Source organism: Urocitellus parryii, chromosome 10 (assembly GCF_045843805.1).
Source record: "Urocitellus parryii isolate mUroPar1 chromosome 10, mUroPar1.hap1, whole genome shotgun sequence".
Lineage (NCBI taxonomy): Eukaryota > Metazoa > Chordata > Mammalia > Rodentia > Sciuridae > Urocitellus > Urocitellus parryii.
In genome coordinates, this window is record NC_135540.1 from 144,101,658 (window position 1) to 144,127,448 (window position 25,791).

At 55.9% G+C, this 25,791-nt stretch overlaps 1 protein-coding gene across 1 annotated transcript in view; it reads left to right on the forward strand.

Annotated features, from left to right (window-relative positions):
- Positions 1-12,854, forward strand: part of Rnf212 (ring finger protein 212) — a 36,292-nt gene extending 23,438 nt beyond the window's left edge. Inside the window, exons 10-12 of the mRNA XM_077803461.1 lie at positions 9,941-10,013; positions 12,253-12,416; positions 12,714-12,854. Of these exons, the coding sequence (XP_077659587.1) occupies positions 9,941-10,013; positions 12,253-12,416; positions 12,714-12,751 (275 nt within the window). The 3' untranslated portion in view covers positions 12,752-12,854. The remainder of the gene's footprint in view (positions 1-9,940; positions 10,014-12,252; positions 12,417-12,713) is intronic.
- The last annotated feature ends 12,937 nt before the right edge of the window (positions 12,855-25,791 follow it).

Here is a 25,791-nt window from a genome sequence, read left to right on the forward strand (position 1 = left end):
CAGATGTATCAACGACAGATCCAGAAGAGAACTGGAGTAGCTATTGTTTATGTCAGGCAAAATAAGTTTTAAGATGGAAATTTTACTAGGGATAAAGAGTCCATTTATTTTTTCTTATTCTTTTTTAATATTTTTTAAGTTGTAGGTGGATACAATATCTTTATTTCATTTTTATGTGGTGCTGAGGATCGAACCCAGTGCCTCACAGGTGCTAGGTGAGCGCTCTACCTTTGAGCCACAAACCCAGCCCAAGGAGGCCGTTTCATGATGACAAAAAGGATCTAAATGTATTAGGATAGAATGATCACTGTATACACACCAAAAAAAGACAGATCTAAAATATGAGACAAAACTGACAGAATTTTAAAAATCACTGATTCAACAGTTATGAATCGGGTATTTCACTAACCTATTCCCAATACCTGATAAAACAACTGGACGAGTAATCAGTGAGATAAAAGACTCAACACCATCAACCACTGACTCCCGGGCAAGCAGCAGCAGAGTACATGTTCTTTTTGAGTGAAAGTAGGATGTTCTAGAATACATTATGTATCAGAACCTAAGACAACTTCTAGTTATTTCAAATGATTTTGATCATGCAGTGTGTACCCTGACTGCAGAGAATTAAGATGCAAATCAACAAAATAATCTGAGATTAAAACAAATATTTCAAAATTAAACAATTCAACTCAAACTATTCCATGGATCAAAGAAAAAAATCACAAGGGACATTAGAAAGTATCTTGAACTGAATGAAAATACAGCATATTTTATGTCATTATGGTTTGGACCTGGAACATCCCTCAGGAGCTCCTGGGCTGAAGGTTGGCCCCTGAAGCTGCAGCATCCAGAGGTGGGCTCTTGTGAAGGGACTGGACCTCGAGGCTCCGACTTCCACAGTGAGTCAGTCCATGGATGGCTTCCTAGTATGACGGTGTTGTGGGAGGTGGTGGAGGCTGTGGGAGGTGGTGGAGGCTGCAGGAGGCGCGGCACAGTGGGAGGAAGGCTTCCCGGCGGCGTCTAGCTTGTCTAGCCCCTCCCCGTCCCGGCTTTGGGTTTGCCATGGGGTGAGCATCGTTCCTGAAGTTTCTCCCTGGAGCTGGCTGACCATGGACTGAAACCTCTGAACCCACAGTCAAAATAAATCTTTCCTCCTAGATTGTTTTTCTCTGGTATTTGTCCCAGGGACAGAAAGCTGACTCCCCTGGAGATGATGCGGGGAAAGCCCAGAGGGAGGCTCATAGCTTTAAACGCTTGAATTAGAAGGAACACCTGCACTCAGTCACCCAGCCTCACGCCAGGACAGTGGAGTACAAGTCCATGAAGCAGCAAACAGGAACGTAGAAATGGCCCGTGGAGCCAGAAGCTGGTTCTTCAAAAAGAGACCAGATTATCAAAACTGACTCAAGAAGAAGTCGTAAAACTGGACAACCCTATCAATTAAATCGAATCAGTAACTTAAAAGTTTTCCCACAGGGAAAATCCTGTTTCTTAATGGTTTCATGGGTAAAATCTATCAAGCATTTAAGGAAGAAATAATACCAGTCCTACATGACTCTTTCAGAAAATGAAAGACCAAACACTTTGCAGTTCATTTTATACGGTCAGCAATACTCTGTACCAAAGGCAATACAAGAGGGAAAAAATTTGAGCCAAAGTTCCTCACAAAGATACAGAACTATTTTGTCAAATCTAACAACATATAAATGGGTAATTATTATACCATTCCCAAGTGGAGATTATCTCAGGTGTTCAAGGTTTATTTGACATCTGAACATAGATTAACACATATTAGCAAAATTTAAAAATGAATAACATTTTCAATTGGATAAAATTCTATAATTACTTATGGTAGAAACTCTCAACCAACATTTAATAAAGGGGAACATCCTCAACCTGATAAAAGGACATCTTTAGAAAACCTACAGCTGACATCAAAATTAATATTGAAGCCCATGCCTGTAATCCCAGCTGCTTGGGAGTCTGAGGCAGGAGGATGGCAGGTTTGAGGCCAGCCTGGACAACATAGCCAGATCCCATCTCAAAACGGTTCTTTAAAAAATGATGTTAAAGATGGACTGTTTTCCTCCGAGATCGGGAATGAATCAAGGACTGGTCCAGAGGTTCCAGGGAGTGCAGTGAGGCAAAGAAAGAAATGGCAAGTGTGCGACGGGCTGTGCCTGCAGCCCCAGGCCCAGGCTGAGCAGGCTGCAAGTTCAAGGCCAGCCTGAAGCAGGGAGGGAGGGAGGGAGTCATGGAGGTAAAGACAGGTGGCTGTTGACAGCGTATTATAAACAGAACGTTAGGAGGACTCTCTGTGGGCACTGTTAGAATTCATGGAGGTGGTTAGGTCGCAGGCTTCAAGGTCAACATACAAAAGTCAACTCTATTCACAGGAAGCAATCTGGATCATAGTTCTGAGGGCTTCCTTCCTGTTATGGTTTGGATGTGAGGTATCTCCCAAAAGCTCACGTTTGAGACAATGCAAGAAGGTTTGGAGGAGAAATGATTGGGTTCTAGATTTAACCTAATCAATTAATTAATCCATGATGGGATTAGCTGGGTGGTGGCTGGAGGCAGGTGGGGTGTGCCTGGAGGAGGTGGGCATTGGGCTATGGCTATGGAATGTGGAGTATCTCTCTGTCTGCTTTCTGATCACCATGTGAACTGCTTCCCTCTGCCACACTCTTCCGCCATGATGTTCTGCCTTCTATGGACTGAGACCTCTGAAACCGTGAGCCCTCAAGTAAACTTTTCCTCCCCATACAGTGGTGCTGGTTGGGTCCCTTAGTCACAGCAATGAAAAAGCTGACTAAAACACTTCTGGACTACGTTCTGTTGAGCAATGATGTCTGCTCTCATGAACACCACGTGATCTTGATTATTTTTGTTTTACAGTAAGTTTTGAAATCAGATGGTGTAAGTCTTCCTAACTCTGTTATTATCTTATCAAAGTAATTTCTGGCTATTCTAAGTCCTTTGCATTTCCATATAATTTTTAGGATTCTTTTTTCAAATTGTACAAAGCCTGCCGATATTTTGATAGGAATTTTATTCAGTCTGTCCATCAGTTTGGGGACAATTGCCATCTTAAAGAATTTTGAGTAATTCAGTCTGTAGACATGCTGTATCTGTCTCTCCATCTACTTTATTTTGTCTCAAGAACCTTTTTGTAGTTTTCAGTGTACAGTGTCTTATACTCTACTGATAAATTCATATCTAAGTGTTTCTTATTCTGGAGTTTTCTTCATTTAATTTTTAGATTGGTAGTAGTTTGCATGGTTATTGTGCTAGTTTTTGTCGTTGTGACTGAAAACTTGACAAAATCAACTTAGAGGAGGAAAGAGGTTCCTTGGCTCCTAGTTTCACAGACAGCTGAGACCTGTGTTCTTGGGCCTATGGTGAAGCAAAGCATCATGTGGGGAGCACGTGGTAGGGCAGAGAGAGAGGGGCAGAAGGGTCCAGGATGAGATACCCCAGGGACCTGCCTCCTCCAACCTTCCTCCCCACAGTCTCCGCCACCTCTGGTAACACCATCAATGGGTTCATCCACCTGAGGTCAGAGTCCCCGAGATCCCCACCTCTGACTGCTGCCTTCAACATGTGAGCCTTTCAGGGACACTGCAGATCCAAACCACACAGTCAGCCTCACCTGTGCTTCAGATTTCAGCTTCTTTGTACCCTTGCATCCAAGGAGTGCTCTGGTAGGTTGCAGCAGTGATAATCCTCGTTCCTCGTGTCTTGTTTTGGTGGTACTGGGATTGAACCCGTTGGTCTTACACATATTAAGTGAGTGCTCCATCCCTGAGCTACATACTCAGCCCTTTCTTTAAATTTGATCTTGAGACAGGGCCTTGGTAGGTTTCCAAGGTTGGCCTTGAACTTGTGATCCTTCTGCCTCAGCCTCCCAAGCCACTGGGATGACAGGTGTGCACTTCTTTGTGTGCTCTGGTCTTGTTTTTTGATCCATTCTTTTAATCTGTGCCCTCGATTAAGTGGTTGGGACTACTATTTAATGTAACTATTTAGATATTTAATGTAACTATTAACATGGTTTGACCCATGCCTGTGGTCTTTCAAGGTGTGTTAAGTAAGACAGATTTTATTTGTGTATCCTTACTGCCCTTATTTGCATCAGATATTTTTAGAGTACCATTTTGTTATGGACTCAATAATATTCCCCCAAAATTAATATTTTAAAGCTCTAACCCTCAATGTGGCTATCTTTGGAGATGGGACCTATAGGAGATTATTAAGATAAAATGAGGTCATAAAAGTTGACCCCTAATTTAGTAGGATCAATGTCTGTATAAGAAAAGACACTTTTGGGGGGCTGGGATTGTGGCTCAGCGGTAGAGCGCTCACCTCGCACATGTGAGACCCCAGGTTCCATCCTCAGCACCACATAAAAAAAAAAGTGAAATAAAGGTGTTGTGTCCAACTATAACTGAAAAATAATATTAAAAAAAATTTTAAAAAGAAAAGACACTTTTCAATAGGATAAGAAATCTTTTCAACCATCAGTGCTGGGAAACTGGATATCATTATGTGCAGAATAATGAATAAGCTAAGTTTGACCCTTAACTAGCATTATACAAGAAATTAACTCAAAATGGGCCAAACACCCCAACCATAAAACTCTTAGAAGAAAACAGGACAAAAGCTTCATGACACTTAGACTTGGCAATGACCTCTTGGATGTGGCATCAAAGGCACAGATGACAAAAGAGCAAGTAGGCAGATGGGACCTCGTGGAAATCTAAAACTTTTGTGCAACAGAATTCACTATTAATAGAGTTAAAAAGGCAACCCTCAGGGCTGGGATTGGGGCTCAGTGATGGAGCATTTGCCTGGCATGTGTGAGGCCCTGGGTTCTGTTCTCAGCACCGCATATGAATAAATAAAATAAAGGTCCATCAACAACTAAAAATAGATTTTTTTAAAAAAGGCAACCCACAAAATGGGAGAAAATATTTGTACATCATAGTTAGTAAGAGATTAAGACCCAGAATATATAAAGGACAACAGCAACAAAAGTGTTCAAAAGTGAGCAAAGGACTTAGTGGGCTAATAAGAAATACAGACAGCCAGTAGCACATAAGATGCCCATCGCTGACTCGCAGGGAATGCAAACCAAATTGTAGTGAGAGAGACCTCCCGCCTCCTGGACTGCTGTTTCAGAAACACGTGTATCAAGTGCTGGTGAAGGTGTGGAAGAAGCCGGGCACTTGTCCATGCTGGCAGGAAGATGAGGTGATGCCACAGAATGGAACTCCACGCAGTTGTGGTGGCTGCGTCCACTCCTGTGCCTGGGTCTGGCTGAGATGCCGCCCACTCAGGTTTCCAGCACAGTAGGCACAGCCTAATGCCTGGAAGCAGCCTGTGTGTCCGCCAACAGAAGATGGATGAACAGACTTGGCATTGCATAGGGTGGAGTACCACCCAGCCTTAAGAGAAAGCCAGTTCTGACGCATGCTCCTGTGTGGATGGACTCCAAGGGCACTGTGCCGAGTGCAGGAGCAGTCACAGGACAGACTGCACAGAGTGGTGGGCACGAGGGGCTCAGCAAAATGAGAGAGTCAGTCCTTATGGGGATGGAGTTTCAGCTTTGCAAGAGGAAGAGTCCTGGAGACAGTGGTGGAGATGCTGCACCAGGGAGTGAAGGAGCTTCAGGCCCTGGATGGTGCACTGAAGTGCTCACCAGACAGCTCACTCTGTTTACAAGCACTCAAGGGGCTAAGGCGATGGTGGTGTGGCTCAGTGAAGTGCTTGCCTAGCATGTCTGCAGCACATCTGCCACTTCTGAGGTTCACCTTCCGTCCTCCAGATTTGGCTGAAGCACTTTTTCATTTTACATGAGGCCCTGAAGTTGACCCCCAGCTCAGAAAAACAAAACCTCACCTGAGAGCGGAAAAGGCTGTGAATCAGACAGTTTTAGCCACCTGAAACCAAATCATCCAGCACCTTCATCTTGGACTTCTTAGTCTCTAGAACTGTGAAAAACAAATCATGGTTGTTGAAGCACCCAGGCTTGGTGTTCTGTCATGCCGCCCAGGCCGACAAGTGCACATTTTAATTCCTCCTCTGCTCTTTTAACTGTGGATTGTATTACTTTCTTGGTGATTTTCCCAGGGATTGTATCATGCATCTTAAATTTGCCACAGTATGTGCAAGGTCAATGCTGGGCTAACTCAGGTGGAGCAGCGGGGTGCTCCAGCACAGCATCGCCCGCTTCCCCTTCCCTCCTTCCTAAGACATGTATGTGCATGTGTATGTGTGATTTATGTGTTCCAAGCTCAACAGGGCAGTGCTGCAATTATTCTCTAATTAAACAAACTTACATTCCTTAAAACTTTGGAAACACATGCAAATACACACACACATGTGTATGTGTGCGCATGTGCACACACGCGTGCACGTGCACACACATGCATGCCTCACATCTGCAGCACATCTGCCACTTCTGAGGTTCTACCTTGCGTCCTGCAGATTTGGCTGAAGCACTTTTTTATTTCTCATAGGTAAGATTGGCTAGCATTAGGTCTTTCAGTTTCTGTTCATCTTGGAATAGCTTCCATTTGTCTCCACCTTGAGGATGCTTTCACTGAGTGGACCAAGTGGCAGCTGTGTGAGGTGCTTTGTGAGCATCACCTCCACTTCTGCTCCTTCTGAAGAGGGGCCGGCCACCACTCAGTTGCACTCCTGTGCATGATGACTTGCTTTCCTCTTACTGCTTTAATGGTTGTGGGTGCTCTTTGTTTAGTTTATCGTCATTTAATTTGGTCTTTTGCTTACTATAACTTTGTCATAATTTTTTGAAATAGTGTTCTTTTTCAAGATTGCTCTGGCTATTCTGAGTTCCTTGCACTTCCTTGTGAGTTTTAGGATCAGCCTATTCGTTTCTGCTAAGAAGGGGTGGGTGTCTGGGTGAGAGATTTATGGACTCTGAACACGAACTTTAAGAGTACTGCCATCCTAAGATATTAGGTCTTCCGGTCCATGAACATTGACTGTCCTCCCCTTTTGGGGTCCTTTAATTTTAGCTATGTTTTGTAGTTTTCAGTGAAGAAAACTGACATTTATTTGGTAAGAACTATTCCTAAGTATTTCTTTTTTTGTTGTTGTTGATGGACACAATACTTTTATTTTAGTTATTTTTATATGGTGCTGAGGATCGAACCCAGTGCCTCACACATGGTAAGCAAGTGCTCTACCATTGAGCTGCAACCCCAACCCTATTTTATTCTTTTTAAAACTATTGTAAATGGAATTGTTTTTTCAGTTTCATTTTTCAGATTTTCATTGCTGGTGTGTGGAAGTACAACTGACTTTTGTAGTTTTATCTTGTGTCTTACAAATTTGCTGAGCTCATTTGTTATCTAGGGACATTCTGTGGACTCCCTAGGATTTCCTATATACTATGTCATGTTAGTCACAAGTACAAATTGGTTTATTTCTTCCTTTTTAACCCAAATAATTTTTTTTCTTGCCTAAGTACTCAGCAACAACCTCCAGTACAATGTTAAATAAAAGTGGCAAGAGCAAGTCCAGGCATAGTGGGTATGCCTGTGACCCCAGCTCCTTGGAGCTGAGGCAGGAGGGTCACAAGTGCAAGGCCAGCCTGGGCAACTGAGGAGGCCCCACCTCCTACTAAACAAACAAACAAAACAATGGTAAGAGAAACAGTTCTTGCCTGTCCTGTTGCTGGCCTTAGGAGAGAAACTTCCCATTTTCAGCATTGGAGATGCCTATACAAGGGTGATCCTTGATCTCCCAGATGTTTTCTCTGCACCTGTTGAGATGATGGCTTGACACAGGCCCTGCACCCAGGAGTGTGAGGGCCATGCACTTGCTCAGCACTGAGCCGCGGACGTGGACCTGCCATGGTCCTGTGTCCTCCTGGTTTCCTCTGCCTTAGAAGTTAGGGGCCAGGAGGGGCTTGTCTGAGACTTGCTTCAGCAGCTGTGTCCCTAAGGCTGCACCTGATGAGATGTGGGGATGGAGACCCAGTTCACACCTGCTGGCCCTGCCCACCACTGTGGCGTGGGGAGCATCTCCTCTGATCTTCAGATTTCCCAGGCTGGCCGTGCCCTCCTCAGCTAAGGCCATGTCCCACAGAAGTGCTTCCTCCTGCCTTGAGCCCACGGCCTCTGGCACCCTGCCCAGGCCTGCTGTCCTCTCCACAGCCCCCTGCTCACCCAAAACTGTAGGAGGCTTTCAAGAATAACTGCTTTTCCATCTGTCTTCTGCCTTTAGTTGAACCCCAAATTGATTGCTTTACAGTTTTTTTCCAGTTTCACACTTGGTTTTCTAGATAGGTTGCTGGTTCCTACTGTAACACACCAGCAGCCCCACCCCAGCCAATGCCTAGCAAATGGATTGGCTAACTGGATGTGCACACTCTCCTGTCTCCAGATGACCACAGGCTGCCAGGCGCGTCTGTCCAGTGTCCCATTGTGATGCCAAGCCCTGAGCACTGCTCTGGGGACGCCGAGTGCAGCACCTGGTCCTGCCCAAGATGGCAGAGGCTTGCTCTGGGAGCAGCAGCCAAACCTGCCTCTGGGAATACTAGTGCTTCTTGCTTCAGCTCCTCAACACACCTCTTCTAACTGCCTGCGACAGTGCTTCCCACACCTACCTTGAGGGTGTCTTGGGGAGGGTGGTTACCCTGATCTCCCAGCATGCCCCTCAGGCCGGGGAGGATCACCCCATCCTGCTGCCCTGACCTTGCTGTGCCCTGGGTATGTGGTGACACGCCAGCCGCCAGCTTCCTCCACAGCTCCTGGCTGTGCCGTCTGTGCTGCTGCCTCTGGGGTGTGTCTAGAGGGCTCTGCTGGTGCCCTCCCCTGGTCTGGGGGCTGCTGTCTCTGAGACACACAGAGATGGGGCTGCTCCTCAGTCCAAAGGCCCCGTGACCCAGGGCCGTTGTCCACTTGGGCCTGTGTGGATGAGTTATCTCAGCAGGGTCCCTGCTAGCCAGTGCAGTTGTGTGGCATGCAGTTACCTGCCGTTGTTATTATGTGTGGTTGAAATGTACCTGGGATCCATTTTAATCATGGTAGTGAGACCAGCAGATCAAGGGGGGACAGCTGCCATGAGGGACAGTGGCTGTCAGATGGCTTTCTCTGGTTCCTTGGAGAGGGACCGAGTGGGGCAGACAGAACAGGCCAACCGCTGGGATTGGCAGGTTTGATGACTGAGCAGCTCCAGGGTGTGGGCTGCCCCTGGATGTCCGATAAATGGCCTGGAGTGGTCAGGGCTGGGGAATGTGGACAGGCTGGCTTTCACGAGAGGGGAGCCCACAGGCAAGCAGTTCCTGAGTCAGAGCAGGCTGTCCCAGGAGGGGCAGGCCCTGTGGACCAGCCAGGCCCTGCCACATGAGAATGGAAGGGTGGGTACAGCCCACCAGGGTCCTGGCTTCCTGGTCCCTGGCTGTTCTGCAGGGTCTTCTGAGGGAGCGTCACCATGCTGCCTCAGGGTCCAGGGAACAGAGATAACGCCGTCCCAGTGCAGAGCTGTCTCATGCCCCATGGGCCAGCATCCTCTGTCCACTCTGCAGCACACAGGGCCACCATGCTCAGGGTGTCCCGAGGCTCAGGCGCCCCAAGGAGGGAGAGTTGCCGGGTTCCCCTTGCCCACTTCCAGGGGAGCAGAAGGCAGGCACGACTCCCTCGGGCTTACGAGCACAGAGTCCCAGGCACACAAGCTTCACTTGCTGCTTCTGTGGTCAGGAGGAACTCCGGCTGCTGCACACTCAGGGTGGGGGCGGGCAGGAAGGGGGTGTGTGGTGCTGCCTGTCATCAGCCTCGCAACAGCTGGAGAAGCCTGGCCTCCAGGGACCTGGTGCACCCCGGCTCCCTGGCAAGGCACAAAGCCTGCCCACCCAGGAGGCAGCCTGCAGCACCGCCCTCCAGCACCTTGTGTCTTTCCCCCACAGGCAGCGTCTCCTACCCAGGCCCTCCACATCCCAGCCTGACACCCAGACAAGTGGGCATGGCAGCGGCTCTCAGGTAGCGTCCTGAGCACGGCTTGTGCATGATGTTTGGAGGGGAAATAGGAACAAAAGAAGGTCACTGGTGACCCACTTGGGAGGAGTGGCTACTGCTAGAGTCAGCACTCTGTGGTTGGCTCCTGCTCGCGTGTGTTTCCAGCCAGGTAACCTGTCTGCCCTGCTTTGTGGCTGGCGTGTTTGAAGCTGAGGTGTGACGGAGGCATTGGCCATTGCTGAGAACCCCACAAGAACCACCAGTGGCCACACAGGGCTTCCTTGCGGGAGGGGGCTGGGGTCATAGGTGTTCTCTGCAGAGGTCAGGAAGTGAATGCTCTGCTTCTCTGGAGCCTTCTCATCCCTGCCTTTCTGTGGAGAAACTGGCCACAGGTGGCATGGCAGTAAGTGGACAATGTTCCACAGGAATGTCCCACAGCTAGCCTGGAGCTACCTAGGTCCCCTTGGCAGCTCGGCCTCTTGCCTGCCTAGAAATAGGCAAACCACATCAAGAGGAAAACCATCAGGCAGGGAGAGGTGGCTGGTCCTACAGAGGGAGCAGTGTGTGGGACTGAAGGCCAGTGAAGTGCGCTCACGATTCGGCCGGGCCATGCTGGCCCGAGGCAGGTCCTCAGCCAGGAGGTTTAGGAGCTCTGTCTCAGTAGGCTTCATCTAGAGACAGGGGCAGGCTTTTGCCCAGGGCTCAGGTTGCTGACCCTGAGTAGACAGAAAGCCCGCCATGCCCTGCCTCTTGACAGGCAGGTCTCCTGCTTGCCCCGCTCTCGGCACACGGATATCTTCTGAGTGTGGGAAGGGTAGCCAGCCTCCCAAGGCACACACTGTCCTGCCAGCCCCTTGGTTGGGCCCAAGTGCCCCCTCACTGCCCACTGGCTTGCCCGCCTTGCAGAGAGCATGTGGCCTGGCCCATGTGGCGACTCCTGGGCGCTCTGCCCCCTCGGACCCTGAGGCTGTCCACGCCAGGCTGCCTGACAAGTTGCAAAGCTTTGCCCACCCAGGAGGCAGCCCCGCAGCACTGTCTTCAGCACTCGCTGCCTGCCACTGCGTCCCCAGTGGGACTGTGTGGTGCTGTCACCGCACCCTGAGACCCCGTGTTCTCTGTCTGTCCTCTGGACACAGAAGGTGAGCACAGTGGGCCCTGGCAGGAGAGAAGCTGGGGATTTAGGCTTCATGTGAATTGGGTATAGCAGGTGACCACGGAGGTCACTGCCTTAGAGGAGGAGGCCGTTGCTCACAGCTCCAAGGCAAGGACACACAGGGGCTCTCAAGGAGGTGGAAGGGACAGGAGCTGTGGTAGAGACCTGCACTGTGCCTTCTGGGAAAGGCTCAGGGCAAGCACATCGGAGTGGCCTGAGGTCTCTGGGACGAACATGTAGGCAGGACGCTGGACAGCGGTGGTTAGACAAGGCGGGTGATGGGCTGCCTGTGAAAGGCCTGCTGGCTCCAGAAAAGCCGCCCCGAGCAGCCGGGCTTGTAGGACCAGCAAGGGCCAGAGGTCAGCCCACAGCAGGGCAGGGCAGAGTGGAGCAGGAGGCCCAGTAACGGGCAGCACCAGCAGGGTGCGGGGCCTACAGCCGGGGACCCATGGTTTGGGGCTCACCACCCTGGAGAGCACAGACGAAGTATGAGATGGATGAGCTTCCAGAGCCTTCTGCACTCTGAGGGTGGAGCTGGAGGCCTTTGGCAGCTGAGGGGTGAGCAGGGGGTGAGCTGCCAACAGGACTGAGGCGGCAGGAACAGTGGGGGGGCCCGTAGAGAGAAGGGGCCAGAATTGTCAGTAGGTAGGCCCAATAGAATGTAGGCAGGAGGGGCTGGGGCACAGGCTTCAAGTTGGCCTCAGTGAGAGAGCGGGTCCAGCGGGTAGTGGTCACATGGTCCCAGAGGTCCTGGGCCCCCTGCTGTTCCTGCTCAGCTGCTTATTAGTAGTGACCTTAGGGAAAGCTATGGAGCATAGCTCTTGACTTTGGTCAGCATGGTACAGTGGAGGGTTGTGTAGGGGACTGTCAGTGGCTCCAACAGCCTCCTCTCCAGATCCTCCTTGATCACCTGAGCCCAGAGAAGTCCTCCCCTGAGAGGCTGCCCAGTAGGCACCACGTGTGCCACCACTGCCCCTCACCTGCAGGTCCTGGGTACTCAGGACATGCTGCGAATCACGGTGGCCTCTAAAGCCACATGCAGTCAGTGCTCAAACGGTGGTGGCACTAGAGGCTTCGGGTGCTCATGACTACTTGTGTCTGTGTTGCTAGGGTCCCACCAGTGCAGATGCCCTGCAAGGGAGCTTCGCCAGCTCCAGCGTCCTGGCGACCAAGCAGAGCGGCGCGAGGCGGCTCCCCCGTCGGTGGTGTCGCCCAGGCCCGGCCCCCCCGGCCGCCCATCAGCATCTCTGGCCTGCTGCAGAGACAGTGCCTAGGCAAGTGCTCAGCCGCCCGTGGTGCTTCTCAAGCTAAGTACGCACGTGACGAGGGCAGCGGGAACAGCGTCCTCCAGAAGTGCGTCTGTGCTTCTCCTTAGCACGTGAGGGAACCCAGTGGTGCCTGCTCCTCGCCCTGGTTTTAGACGATGCCCAGGCACACCAGTGTCATGCCCAAGGCCTGAGGTCTGGCACTCCATCTGGACATTTGCATTCTTGACTCCTTCAGCAGGGGGAATCGGGAAGGGAAGGAGTTTCAAAGATAACATTCTGTTGCAACTCTCATGCTTCCTTCAGGGTCTGCTCCCTTCGGGGGATTGACACATGGACGGTGAGCACATCCCTGCCCTATACCTGCCCAGCTCTGCTCTTCAGCAGCCCCAGCATGTGCGCTCCACGGTGACTGTCTGTGCAGTTCTTTCTGGATGCGGTGATTAAGTAGCATAACTGAATAAAGCTCCACCTGATCGTCTGGCCTCCTATGTGACGTGTCTTGGCTTCGCTCTTCCTGAGCCCAGGCTCCTCCCTGAGTGTGGTGCGGAGGCACAATGGGCACCCTTGTCCATGGCTCCCTGCCAGGGGCCTTGCACCTGAGCCCCATCGTGGCTCGCGTTCCACAGGGGAGGGCGGCCACTCTCGGCCCCGCCGGCCCTGCAGCTCTGCTCTTGGCATACTTGACCCCCTGTGCCGCTGTGGGACACATACGGTCCCTGTGTGCAGAGGCGAGCCTTGTGCAGGTGAGGCCTGGGTGTGGGAGCCTCTAGGTCTGCTGTGCAGCTGCCTCACACATGGTGTTGCCCACCAGGGCGAGAAAGGCCTGTGGCATCAACTCTGGTCCTCTGTTTTGCATTTACCTAAGAACTGCCAAGGACATGGGTTGGTCCCACAGCAGCTGTGGAGCGGGAAGGAGCAGTGCCTCTGCCATGGGCGAGGTGCAGGTGGGCTGCACACTGACTGTCCAGGGAACAGGGGCCACCTGCAGCCACCAGTGTCTCCCCTGGGCCTCGAGACTCTGTGACACCCGGGCTGCTGGGCAGGAAGGAGCCCTCTTGGTTGGGTCCTGTGCATAGCCCAAGGCTGGCTGTCCCCCTGGAGTGCACTTTGTCCTGAGGTCTTGGACAGTGTGTGTTATAGGTTGGTTCCCTGCTCAGAGACTTTAAGTGTTACAGAATCCCTGATGATGGAGTTTTCTCTGTGCATCTTATAAAACGAATATGATTATTTGAGTTGCCTCTTCCTCAAGCTCCTGGGCACGGGCACAGTGATGCAGAGTTGGCCTTGGACCTGGAGGACTGGCAGGGGCTGTTCTGCAGGGGAGCAGAAGGGCTCTTGTGCTCGAGCTCAGTGCTTCTAGGGACTTCTTAAAAACCTCCCAGGAGATCCGTCCTCTGCCCTCTGGCCAGCAGGGTCCCTGTTGGGGCTGGTGGCTGACCATGTTCTCCAGTGACCTCTCCCACTGCCTTCCAGACATGAACTTGAATGCCATGCTTTCAGCACTTCACACTTATCGTCTTGGTCATCTGTACAGTGGACTAGGCCAGCTGCTGAGGTCCAGCAGGCGTCTGATGGAGGCAGGATGCTTGTCAGGTGGGCCTTTCCACCCCTGCGTATCAGCACCAACTCCAGCACCTTTTCTTTTCCAGTAACTCACTGGAAAAGGCCAAGTTAGTAAAACACTCAGGTAGTGCCCAGCCATGTGTGGGCACAGAGGGGATGTCTCAGCTGGGGCACCAAAGGTGCATGGATGCCAAGCGCTGCCTGTGGGCACAGAGGGGATGTCTCAGCTGGGGCACCAAAGGTGCATGGATGCCAAGGGTCAGCTATGGGCACGAAGGAGCCTGTGTAGGGTCTGCCTGTTCCAGGCTGGAGGAGGCAGCACCTTTCCTGCTGCCCTGCAGTCCCAGCTATTGGTGCTTAGCCACCAAGCTCTGCTCCCAGGCACAATGGCCGTCCTATGGTCACACACTGGCCACCAGATGCCACCACTGTGCAGGTTTAGAGGGGATGCCTGGACCCCCTTGCCAGCTGTGGCTCCCCAGTTCCCTTCCCCTCTGCACAAGGGCTCATCTTCTGGCTGGACTGAGGTGGCCTGGGAGCAGGGGTCAAGGAAGGGCTCTGAAGGCCAGGGGGCTGACATGGCTGCTCCATGCTTGTTCTTTGTTTGCTACACTTCCGAGTTCTGGGATGAAGAAGCCTTTCAGACCAAAGCTCGGGCTTGACAGATGTCACTGATACCACATGGGATTGGGGACGCTCCAGGAGAGGCCCTGCCAGGAGTGAACCAGAATCGGGGAGTGAACAGGAGGCTTATCGGGGCAATAACGTGACTCTGTCTCAAGTTGAGCAGGCTGCTCCCTTCCAAGGGTTTACTCACCAGTGCTGCCTGACACACAGCTGAAGACCACCATCTCCAGGGCTTGTGAGGGGCTCATCTCCTTGAGCAGGTGGAGGCTTCCTGGCTAGCAGTGGCCTCTCGCCACTTACACACCTGCTCTGGGGCCCCTGCTGCAGTGCGGCTTTGGGGCACTAGGTGGCGCTGGCCTGAGCGCTTAGAGCCACAGGTCCAGTGGGCTTCTTTCCACAGGAGAAAAACCCTCTCTCCAGTGCTGCTCTTTAAAATATCCAGGAGGAAATGGAAATATTTGGAAGGCTCCACATGTCCCTGCCCACTGCTGCTGAGTCATCAGTGACTCTGGGGAGCCACAGGGTGTCCCTTCAGGTGGACCTTGAGAGCATCCCCTGGAGGGGCTGGGCAGGAAACTCAAGTGAAGGCTGGTACTCAGCCTCCAGAGAGAGGAGGAGAGGCAGTGGCCATCATGCGCCCAGACACATGCGGTATCACGGAGGAGTCCCAGCTGAGCCTCGGGTCACCACTCTAGACAGGAGTCCTTCCTTAGGAAGCCTGCACAAGGCCCAGACAGGAGTCACGTCAGGCAGCTGGGCCCTGTGCGGCTGTTCACGATGTGGCCTCTTCAGACGTGCCCACTGCTGTGAGCTTGCACCTGATGCTCTTGGTGCAGGTGCTCAGTAGACACAACCATTGGTCTGTCGTGGTCTCTTCTTTGCCTTGATGTTGTTGCGGATGTGAGTAGCAGTCGATCCTCCTGGACTCCAGCTCGCGGGTCTTGGTGTTGGCTGAGGGACACCCCAGCCCCCCGGGCACGGGCATCATTCTCCTGGGGCAGAGCCTCCTCAGGCCCACTCCTCCTCTCTCAAGGTTCCTGTTTGTGTGGGGTCTGGCTGTATGTCTTCTTCATACAAATGGAGCCCCGCCCTCCACTGGGCTCCTCCCAGGGCTCACGGAGGGAGCATGGTTGCACCCTTCCCTGTCCCAAGCATGCACTGCCTGTCACAGAACATCGTCTCCTTCAGGCACCCATGGGGTGTGGGTGCGAGGTGTGGGCACTGCACTGAACCTTGGTCTTCCTCCAGGTGCTGCCTCGTTCACCCGTGTGGGGTGCTTGGCAACTGGTGCAGGATGTGCCCCAAGAGCAGATAGGTGGCCCCTCAGCCTGCAGCCTGTGGTCCCACCAGCCACAAGTGACACCTGAGGAGAGCAAAAGCCTGAGGACCCAGGAGGTACCGCTGGGGGCAGGCTGAGACCCAGCAGGTCATGAGCAGGTGCCCCAAGCCCCACCTCAGGAAAGCCAGGCCTGGGGCTTGCTTTCAGGGTCCCAACCTGAGGAGGCAGGGTGCCTGCTTGGCACTGGTGAAGACTGGCAGAACCCCAGCAGACAGGACCAGGTCACGGTGCTCAGCCAGGAGGGTGGCAGAGGATTTAAACAGTCTAGAGATACCGAGGGTGATCAGGGACTCCACAGTGGCCCGAGAGGTTCTGGAGCCGCAAAGCAGGATGTGGCGGGAGAGTAGGCCTGGGGACACAAGTGGGGAGATGGGTCTGAGTGTCACTTGACCTCAGAGGGAAACAGAGCCAGCAGCTGAAGTGCAGAGACCTGGGTGTGCAGAAGGGACCAGGGACCCATTCAGGGGCTGCTGACTTGACTGATCCTCTGCCACCCTCCCGGCTGAGAAGGAAGAGAATGGGTGGGACAGGAGGGGGTCACCAGCCACACCCCAGGTCCAGCCAAGATGGCAGGTGAGGGGGGGCAGGGCAGGAGGGGGGGCAGGCCAAGGCCCGAAGACGCGGTGGCAGAACCAGAGTGGGCCTGCTGGTCTACAGAGGGGAGAGTGTCGTGGGGGGACACACTCCCTACAAGTCACGGGGCCAAGGAGGGCTGAGGCCACCTCTGAGTCCCTCCCTGCAGCCTCCCCCGGGACACCTCCAGCCAGCACCTACGGGGTGACCTTGGGCTCTTCTCGTCCAGAACTGGTTCTCAACCTGATTTGTCGGAGTCTGGCAGCGGAAGACTCAGGGAGCCCACAGGAAACTCCGGGAGCCCAGCCCCCCCCCCTGCACCATGCCCTTCTCTGCTGTGCCTCTGGCTGGCAGCAGGAGCATGCCCTGCAAATGCCGGTCCCCTCACTCCTGCAAACACTGTGGGGCCAGCGTGCCCAGAGTGCACCTCCCTGGGCAGAAGCCCTGAGCTCTGCACTGTTTCCACCTCCCCCTCTCACCTCCCTCCCCAGCTGGTCACAAAGGCCCTCAGTGCTGCTTGGAGGAGGCCACTGCTCCTCACCCCAGCTCTCCAGAGTGTGCGGGACCTCTTGCTCCTATGGGGCGGCTGCACACTGCCACCCCCACCCTTCTTGGCTTTCATTTCTGAGAGTCAAAACTGGCTGCCATCTGGCAGGAATTTCAATTTTAGCTTTAAATTCTCCGTGGGTGAAGAGCGTGGTGTGAGGTATTGATTCACAGTGGTTAACTGTGCTTTTCCTACGTGAAAGGATACATAGCACAGCACTGTTCCAGAGACAGGCAGAGCAGCTGTGGAGAGATGGGAGGGTGGACCTGCAAGACCAGAGCCCTCTCTCCAACCACAGCAAGGCCTGCAGAGATGAGCCTGGGACCCCAGAAGCCTCCCCCTCACCAGCCCCAGCAGAGCATTTTATTGAGAGAACAATACAGAAAGCCCAGGAACCAATGGAGGAGCCGTGATCAGGAAGTGGGCAGGCAGATGAGGTGGGTCCAGAACCTGGCCGAGGCTGACCCAATGCTGAGGAATGCTCACTGCATCCACTGGACACTGCAGCTCCCTCCCCACCGGGACCTGAGGGGTCCCAACCCCTGTGTCCACCCTCCAGGCAGGAGGGAGTATCACCCATGGCCAGGCTTGGACCTGCCCCAGCCAGGCCTGAAGCTCTGTGTGTCCTTGCCAATTTCCCAGAGCAGCACCTTCATGCTGACCCAACCTGGAACCTAGATGCAGTGGCGCTGTGGCCAGCAACCCCAGGGGCAAGCCCACTCCTCAGAAACACACGTGGGGGCTCGGGAAGCCACGCAGCTCTGCTCAACCCCAGCTGTCGTAAACACGGGTTCTGAACAAGTTTTCAGACCAAGAGGAAATTCCTGAAATTCTTGGATGGTAAATCCAAGCCTTACTCCACCTGCCTTGGTTCTGAGTCCTGGGTAAGGTGGCACCGAGGGGTGTCCTGGCAGAGGACGGAACCCCCAGGGGAGCCTGGGAGGAGGCAGTGAGGGCTTCCGGGGCGCCCTCTGCTGGTGAGTGTGAGCCCTGCAGCTCAAGATGCCCTGAGCTTTTGGCTGGCTGCTGGCTGCTCCCCTGCTTCCTGCTGTCCCCACAAGGACCCAGCCAGGCCTCAGCCCGGTGCCCACTGCCTGGCTCACTCTGCTACCCGAGGTCCTCCAGCACCAGTGCACATCAGCCTCCGAAGCCCAGTGGAATCCCACATCCCCATGGACATGGGGCTCCTCCCCTGCTGTGCAGGCCTCAGTCCTGTGGGGACGTGGAACATTTCCACAGCTTGTCTTCCTGACGCTGACCGCTTCTGCCAAGACAGGAGGGGCCTTCTTGGGCTAGTGGGTCAGGTGTCCGGCTGGGGCGAGTGTAGAGATTCAGCCCTTCTCACCAGGACTTCTGCCTCTAAGCACACCTCTGTGGCCCCAGGTCCCTCCCAGACACACCCTTCTGTGACCTCGGGTGGGAGCAGGGCCAAGGGCTGGGGAAGGGGACAGGTCAGCACCTGTGGCAGGCTCACCTTCCCAGCTGTGGCTGTCCTGCGTGGTTCCTCGACGTGAGCTGATGAGAAGGCCCTGTCACTGCCAGGCTGCTTGGTAAGAAGCCCAAGTTCTGAAGGACATTGGCAAGACAGGATCCCAAAGACAGGAGGTGGGGTCAGCCCCAAGTTCAGGATGTTCCACAGGGACCAGCCCAGGGAGTTTGTGGACAGGTGCATCAGATGACTTTGAAAATGCCCAAAGCCATGAGCACCTTTGAGTGAGACCTAAATGTACAGGCAGGTGCCCAGAGGACAGGAGGGTTGCCACGTGCAGATGAATTCTGAGAGTAAGACTCATCCCCAGTCAGTGGCACCCGGGTGGGTCCCGCTGCACCACAGCCCTTAGGCCTTCAGAGAGCCAAGAAAGTGGAGCACAGGGCCAGCCCTGCTGGATTGGGCACTGGGCACAGGAAAAGGGGTGTGATGACCTGAGGGCGAGTTCAGCCCTCCCCTGGAGCACAGCCAGGAAGGGGGCAGTGTGACCACGAGTGACAGTGACAATGTCGCCCAGGCCTGTGCCTCCCAGGCCCACCCAGGCGCCGAGGCCGAAGCCCAGGTCCCAGGTCCTAACCAGCCACAGTGTTCCCGTGAAGCCCATCTGGGGACTCGGGCCATTGTCTGAGGCAGTGAGTGACACGGCTGCTCTTGGCTCCTCCCAAGACGTCTTCACCTGGTTCCTCTGTGTATATTCTAAACAAGGAGCTCATGGGGCTGGCGGGTAGCTCAGAGGGAAGCATGTGCTCACATGAGCAAGGTCCCAGGTCCATCCTCAGCAAGACCTTAAATTTTTTAGTTTTAAAACAATTTATTTGAGTGGAAACAGCAGTGATTGACTTAGGATGATGCTCTAGGACTGTGTTCCTGACATCTCTGCTCCTGACCTGTGCTTGGCTGGTCCCACCTCTGCCTTCTGCTGACATATAGGCCGGGTCCATCTGCAGAGGCCACCAGGCCCTGCTCTGCAGCGTCTTCCCCCCAAGAAGGCTGACAGATAGAGACCCTGTGGGTGCCACCGGGGCTCAGTGCACCCCGGGATGGGGCCTGGGGTCCCCACCTGTGGGAGGGTGTCCCTGCCCAAGTCTGCGAGCTGAGCAGAACAAGGAGCAGAGCCGGGCTGGGGACGAGGCCACCCGCCTGCTCAGGTGGTGGTGGGGTCCAGGGTTCCACCCTCCAGGGCCACTGCTCTGCCCACTGGGCTCAGGCAGACACATAGCCAGGGGTGTCCCCGGCCCCAGAAGGTCAGCAGGAGGCTGAGGGTTGGAGCTTTCACACAGCTGCAGTCCACATGCTCAGCATGGGAGCTAGGCACTGGACAACCCTGGGTAGGCGAGAGAGTCCACAGGCAGCCACAGATTCCCAAAGAGCTGCTGGTGAGACAGGACCTGGGCTTCAGGATTTGGCTCTGCGTTTTCCTGAGTGCTGTGTGTTTCGATCACCGTGATTCCTAATAGGAAAACTGCCTTCAGAAGAGGCTGTGAGGTCTTAGGATCATGAAGCACACTCCGTGGCAGTGTGGCTGACCTGCCCTGCACCCACACTGGCTCCTGCCGCAGATGCACCTTAAAGGGGCGCCTCTGGCCAGGCACAGTGGCACACACCTGTGTCCCAGAGGCTGAGGCAGGAGAATGGCAAGTGCAAAGCCAGCCTCCGCAGCTTAGTGAGGCAGTAAGTAATGTAACAAGGCCCTGTCTCAGAAAACAAAAAGGGCTGGGGGTGTGGCTCAGTGTTTAAAGTCCCTGTTCCCATCCCCAGCACAAAACAGGGCACTACTGAGTAGCCTGGAGTGGCTGGACCAGGGAACCTTTAGGGCTGCTCCTGCGGCCTTCAGCTGAGGGGGTCCTCCCCCAGGGGAGGGGAGGGGATGCAGACCTCAGAGGACAAGGAAGAGTGTGCCAGTCGGGGCCCTTTAGGAACCTCAGACCCGCGTCAGGAAGTGTTTCTCTCCCCCATAGAAACACAGGCTGTCTGCCCTCAGGCCCAGGGATGGAGAATGTGCATGGAGCATCGGGTGTTGGTGGGTCGGGGTGCCCGTGGGGGCTGTCAGAACACCAGGGCGGAAGGGCCAAGCCTGGTGTAGCCCGGCACCCACGGGGTCCCTGGTGCGGTATCGTGCAGGAACCCTGGGAAGCAGGCTCTCAACAGGGGAGGAAAGCCCCTCATCGGCAGCAGAGCTGAGGAGGCACATGGGCCACGGGTTGGGGGCGCAGAGGCCAGCCTTGGGCACAAAGACTGCTGCCCTCCTGCCACCTCCCTGACCCATGGCTCCCTCCCCTCAGGCCCTGCTGTCCTGCCCAGCTGCAGCCCAGGCCTGTGCCGGGTGGGGGAGGCCAGGACTGGGTGCAGGGTGAGTCAGCGCTTAGCCCACGCAGGGGCTGCGTCACTTCAGTGACTCACCTCCCTCGTGAGGGTCCAGGATGGCCAGGAGCCCCCACCCAGAGGCTGATGGAGGGACGTGACTCATCCCTTGAGGCACCCGTGTGGACCAGAGGAGTCCAATCGTGGACCTGCAGGTACCGGAGCCACAGGAACGGTGGGTGGCATGGACATGTTCTGTCTTGGGGGCTCCGGAGGGACAGATGCCCCACCCATACACCACCCACCCTGGCCTGCCTCTGAAGGATGCCCACCTCCAGCATCCTCCTGTGCAGCCCCTGCCAGATGACCTGGCCCCTGGTCCCTCAAGCACACCCAGCCACAGACAGGACGCACTCCCTGCTGCCCACAGCTCTCTCGTCACCGTCACCTTCAGCACTTCTGAGTTCTCCCCCTGAAACTGGCAGGAAAGCTGCCCACGGCAGGGCCCTTAGCCGGGCCCCCCGAGCCAAGCCCCCTGGGGGGACAGCGATGATCACCTGAGGGTATGGCCAGGCGCTGGAGCAGGAGGGCCCTGCTGTGGAGCAAGAATGAGCCCAGGGATTCTCCTGGGTCCTTCCGACTGGCTGCAGGCAGGGGCTGTGGAGGGATGGCCTGCCGGACCTCTCCTGGGCTCGCAGGCTCCTGCTCCCAAGCCTACAGGGTCTGACCTGCGTTGTGGAGGGCTTGCTGGCCTCCCATCTGACCCCAGCAGGCCAGGGTCAGGAGAGGGCAGGTGACAGCGACCCCCGAGCCTGCCCGAGGCCCATGCTGCTCGTAAAACCCCCATCACCTCAGTTCCTGCTCTTGGGATCCACCACCTGGCCCTCCTGGGACCCACTGCCCAGCCCTCCGTGGGGCAGCTGGACTTCCACATGCCAGGAGCTTGATGTGGTCCTTGAAGGGTTTCCGGACGTCTGTGGTGCCGACGGGGCTCCTGTGAGACTCGGGTGCAGCCGCAGGGTCTCCAGCTTGCCAAGGGCACTGGACACTTGGTACATCCAGCCCTGCCCACCAAGGATGTTCTCTGGAACATCCCCTGGGGAGGGAGTCCCCTCTACCCTGGGTGCCGGTGGGAGCTCTTCTGAAGAGATCAAGCCAGGGTGGGAGGCCTGGGCCAGGCCGTAGCCTCGGCGGCTTTTACAGGCCTGAAGCCCCAGCCTAGCAGACGCCCTTGGGACCCACCTTCCCAAGGACACAGGACCAGTCAGGAGCCAGCCAGCAGCGCCCAGCATAGCCCACCTGCCTGGGCCCCTGCCCAGCGCATCGTGCCGCAGCCTGGTCTCCCTGTTGTTCACAGAGCACAGGGGTCCTGAGCCCTGTCCTGCCCCTGTGCTGCGAGAGAGGCCAGGAACAGACACGGGGCACCCACATCCATCCAAGCACACACTTCGACACCACATACACACACGCATGCTAGTGCACAGACACACGTGTGCACACTCACCTGCGCACACATGCATGTGTGCCCCGTGCTCACACACACAAGCAACACTCCAGCCACAGCACAGCACCAGGTAACAAGCTTGGGCAGAACTGGGTCTTGGATGAGGCTGACCAGGCAGGATTCCCTGAGGTCACAGATGACCGTCTCCTGCATGCCCACAGTCTGGAGCAGCACTGGGGACTGTGCCTGCAGCGTGGGGTGCATTCCCCACAAGGGGTACCACATGCTGTGGGCAAGCATTGCTCCACATGCTGTCTGAATAGGACACACGGATGACCACTCGGTATTCATCCTCTTGGCAAGAACACACGTGTCCAGCCAACCTTCCGTAGCTGCTGTGCTCTTGGGTAGCGGCCTGCACCCAATGGGACAGACCTGTGCCTGCTTGTCCCCCTGCGAGCACCACCCCACCCTGTGCAGCTAGAGCAGGAGCCAGGACAGAGGCGATGCTGCAGACCTCAGCACACAGCAGCAGCCCCGGGGGCCTCCTGGGTGTCGGCGGAAGGAATTGAGTAAATGCTGGCCCTTTGCAGCCCAGGGGCTGGCAGCTGGCCAAGGATCAGCAGAGGTCCCTGGGTGACGCCAACTGGGGTGGCCTGTCCAGCTCAGCTTCGTCTGGGCCCTCACCTGAGTGAATCCCTGAAGGAGCCTCAGCCCCAGAGGAAGGGTTGGGGTCCACTCCACTAGAGCCAGGTGGGCTCAGTTCTCACCTGCCAGACTCGGGGCCTCCACCTAGCCCTTCAGAACGGAGTGCCCGTTGGACGTGGGAAGGGGGGTCTCTGGGTCCCCAGGATCCGGGTGACAACCTCCCCCCTTTGCTGGCCCAATGATGCCCAGCACCACAGACAGTGTGCATATGCATGGGGCCACAGGCCAGCAAGCAAGACACCAGGAGTCCCCCAAGGACAGGCCCAGGTGGCGCCTCTCCTGGCAGGTGGCCCAGGGAGAATGGTTCAAGCCACCCAGTGAAGATTTTCCAGAGTTTTTAGAATTCTGTGGCATGAGGGAAAGGCCGCGTTCTCTGCCTTGCTGGGACCTCCAGACCTGTCCACTCCCCACACCCCTGTCCAGGACCTACTCTTGCTCAGCATAGGTTACAAGGAGACTGTCTTTAAAATCCATGAGCAAGTTTGGGACCAGCCCCAGGCAGGCAGGGTACCAATGCCCCCCATGCTACTCTGAAATGGGGACACAGGCCTTGTGCCGAGTGTGGGCGCCTGGCCCAGACCTGGGCCCGCCCTCATGGCGGGCTCAACTGTTCTGGCCGCCCCCCTGTGGCCCCGGGGTGCTGGGCAGCTCTGTCCTTGCTCATGCAGCTGAGGGCTGCCCGCTCAGGTTTGGGCTGAGCTGCAGAGGATGCAGGGCTGGGACCCCAGCCTGGGCCCCCACAGCCAGGAAGGCACCCAGGTGTGGCCTGCTGTCCAAGGTGGGCCCTGCAGTGTGGTAGCCAGAGGGAGACCAGTCTGGTGAGCTGGGCCTGTGGGAACAGGGCGGGGTCCCTTCTTGGGCCCCTGGTCAGGCACCTCCTCTCAGCAGCTGCTGGAGCTGGGCCTGGGGTCGGCTTGGGCCCAAGGGTGGTCGGGGTTGAGGCCTCTCAGCATGGATTCCTCAGGCCACTGGCTGTCCTGCCTGGGTGGGCCTTCAGCATCTCAGGGTTCCCACTGGCCTCGGGCACAGTCCTAGGAGCTGGCTTTGTTCACAAGCCTGAGCCACCAGGATGAGTGACAATCCCCAGCTCCTCAGGCCCTCCTGCCCCTCCCCAGCCTTCCCACCTCCTGGTGGGCCTCAGGCCCCAGGCTGTCCCAGAGGGTCCAGCACAAGGACAGAGGTCCAAGGTCCCATGACTAGAAACATGAAAGCCACTGCTCCAGGTGGGGCCAGCCCCCTCGGGTGACCTGGCCTTAGTAGCACCTGTCGGCCAGGATCAAAACCTGGCCCGCCGCTTGGCAGAGTAGGTCTGGGAAGGAGCCAAGCCGCAAGATAAGCATCGAGCCCCACAAGGGGTATCAGAGCCCAGGGGTCAGTCCCTGCACAGGCCAGGCTGAGCAGGGTCCTGGGGCAGGAAGTACGGCCTCCTGGCTGTTCCCAAGGAGACCCTGCCCGGAGACCCTGCCCAGGAGACCCAAAGGGCAGCCTTGTGGATGTGGGGCCCTGGGGCACCCGTTATATGAGGGGCATCTGGTGGACTCGACCTGAACAAGGCCCACCAACGGCCACCAGCCTCACAGCCCTGCCCAGGCCCACGTGGGAGAGTATGGAGCAGAGGCAGGTGTGAAGCAGGCAAAGCAGGGGTCCCCCACAGAGGCATGCACATGCACATGTGAGCACACACAGCACCCATGCACACATACCCTGGGGCACTATGCATATGGTGTGCGAGTATACATGTGCAAATGTGTGCCCAGGGCTGGAACACGTGCATACTCCCCTCTGCATCAGAGGTGGGACTCAGCGGCTGCAGGCCATCTGAGTGAAAGCTGGGTCAGGTGGAAGGGACTGTGCACAGGAGTGGTCCCTGGGGATTGGCTGAGCACCTGACTTTGCCAACCATTTACCCTAGGGTCAGAGAAGGCAGAGGGGACATGAGCCAGGAGGCCACCAGCAGGATGGGGCGTCCTCAGCCTGGAGACGGGAGCTGGGACCCGTCCAGCATGTCGGACCAGCCCACAGCCCGCACGTGGCCACCCAGAGCAGGCCCCCAGGCCTCATGCACTCTGCAGGTTCAGCCTGAGACCAGGCACCCGCCGGTGCCCCTGCGGAGTTGCCCACAGGGTGAGCACAGGAGGGGCGTGTGGACAGGGGCTGAGCCCTGGGTGGGGAACAGGAGCTTCCAAGCTCATGCAGCTGGGCTCACCCAGGGCCACAGTGAGGAAGAGGCTGCCTCAAGCGTGTCCAGCAGTCTCTGCCCAAGGGCTAGGCTAGGGCCACTTGTGCAGCCCCATCCCAGGCCCCTCCTTGGGGTCCAGCCCCCAGGGCCAAGTTCCCCTGTGGACGCCTAGGCTGAGTTGGGCAGGAGGCAGGGTGGGACAGCCGGGGGCCCCCCCTGGACCAGGGCCCCCACAGTTCCTCGCTGGGCTGGAGCTGGCGGCCCAGGCTGCCCGGCGGGCGAGGGCTGCTGGCTGGCGCTCCTCTCATTTCCTCTTGGCCCGCAGGCCCGGCTGCCTCAGGAACAAAGGGTGGATTGTGCCTCTCTAGCCCTGGGCGAGGTGCTCCTGCCACTGCCCCTGTGGGCCTGGGGGTGACTGCCTCCAGCCCAGCAGGCTGCTCTGACTGCCTCCCGCAGTCTGGGAGCTGGGACCCCGTCCAGCAGCCCTGGGCTCCTCCTGGCACCTCCACCTCCAGCAGTGGCAGTGGCCGGGCTGCCTCCCTTGAGCCTGCTCCCACCCTGAGCCTGCCCCCACCCTGAGCCTGCCCCCACCCTGAGCCTGTCCCTACCCT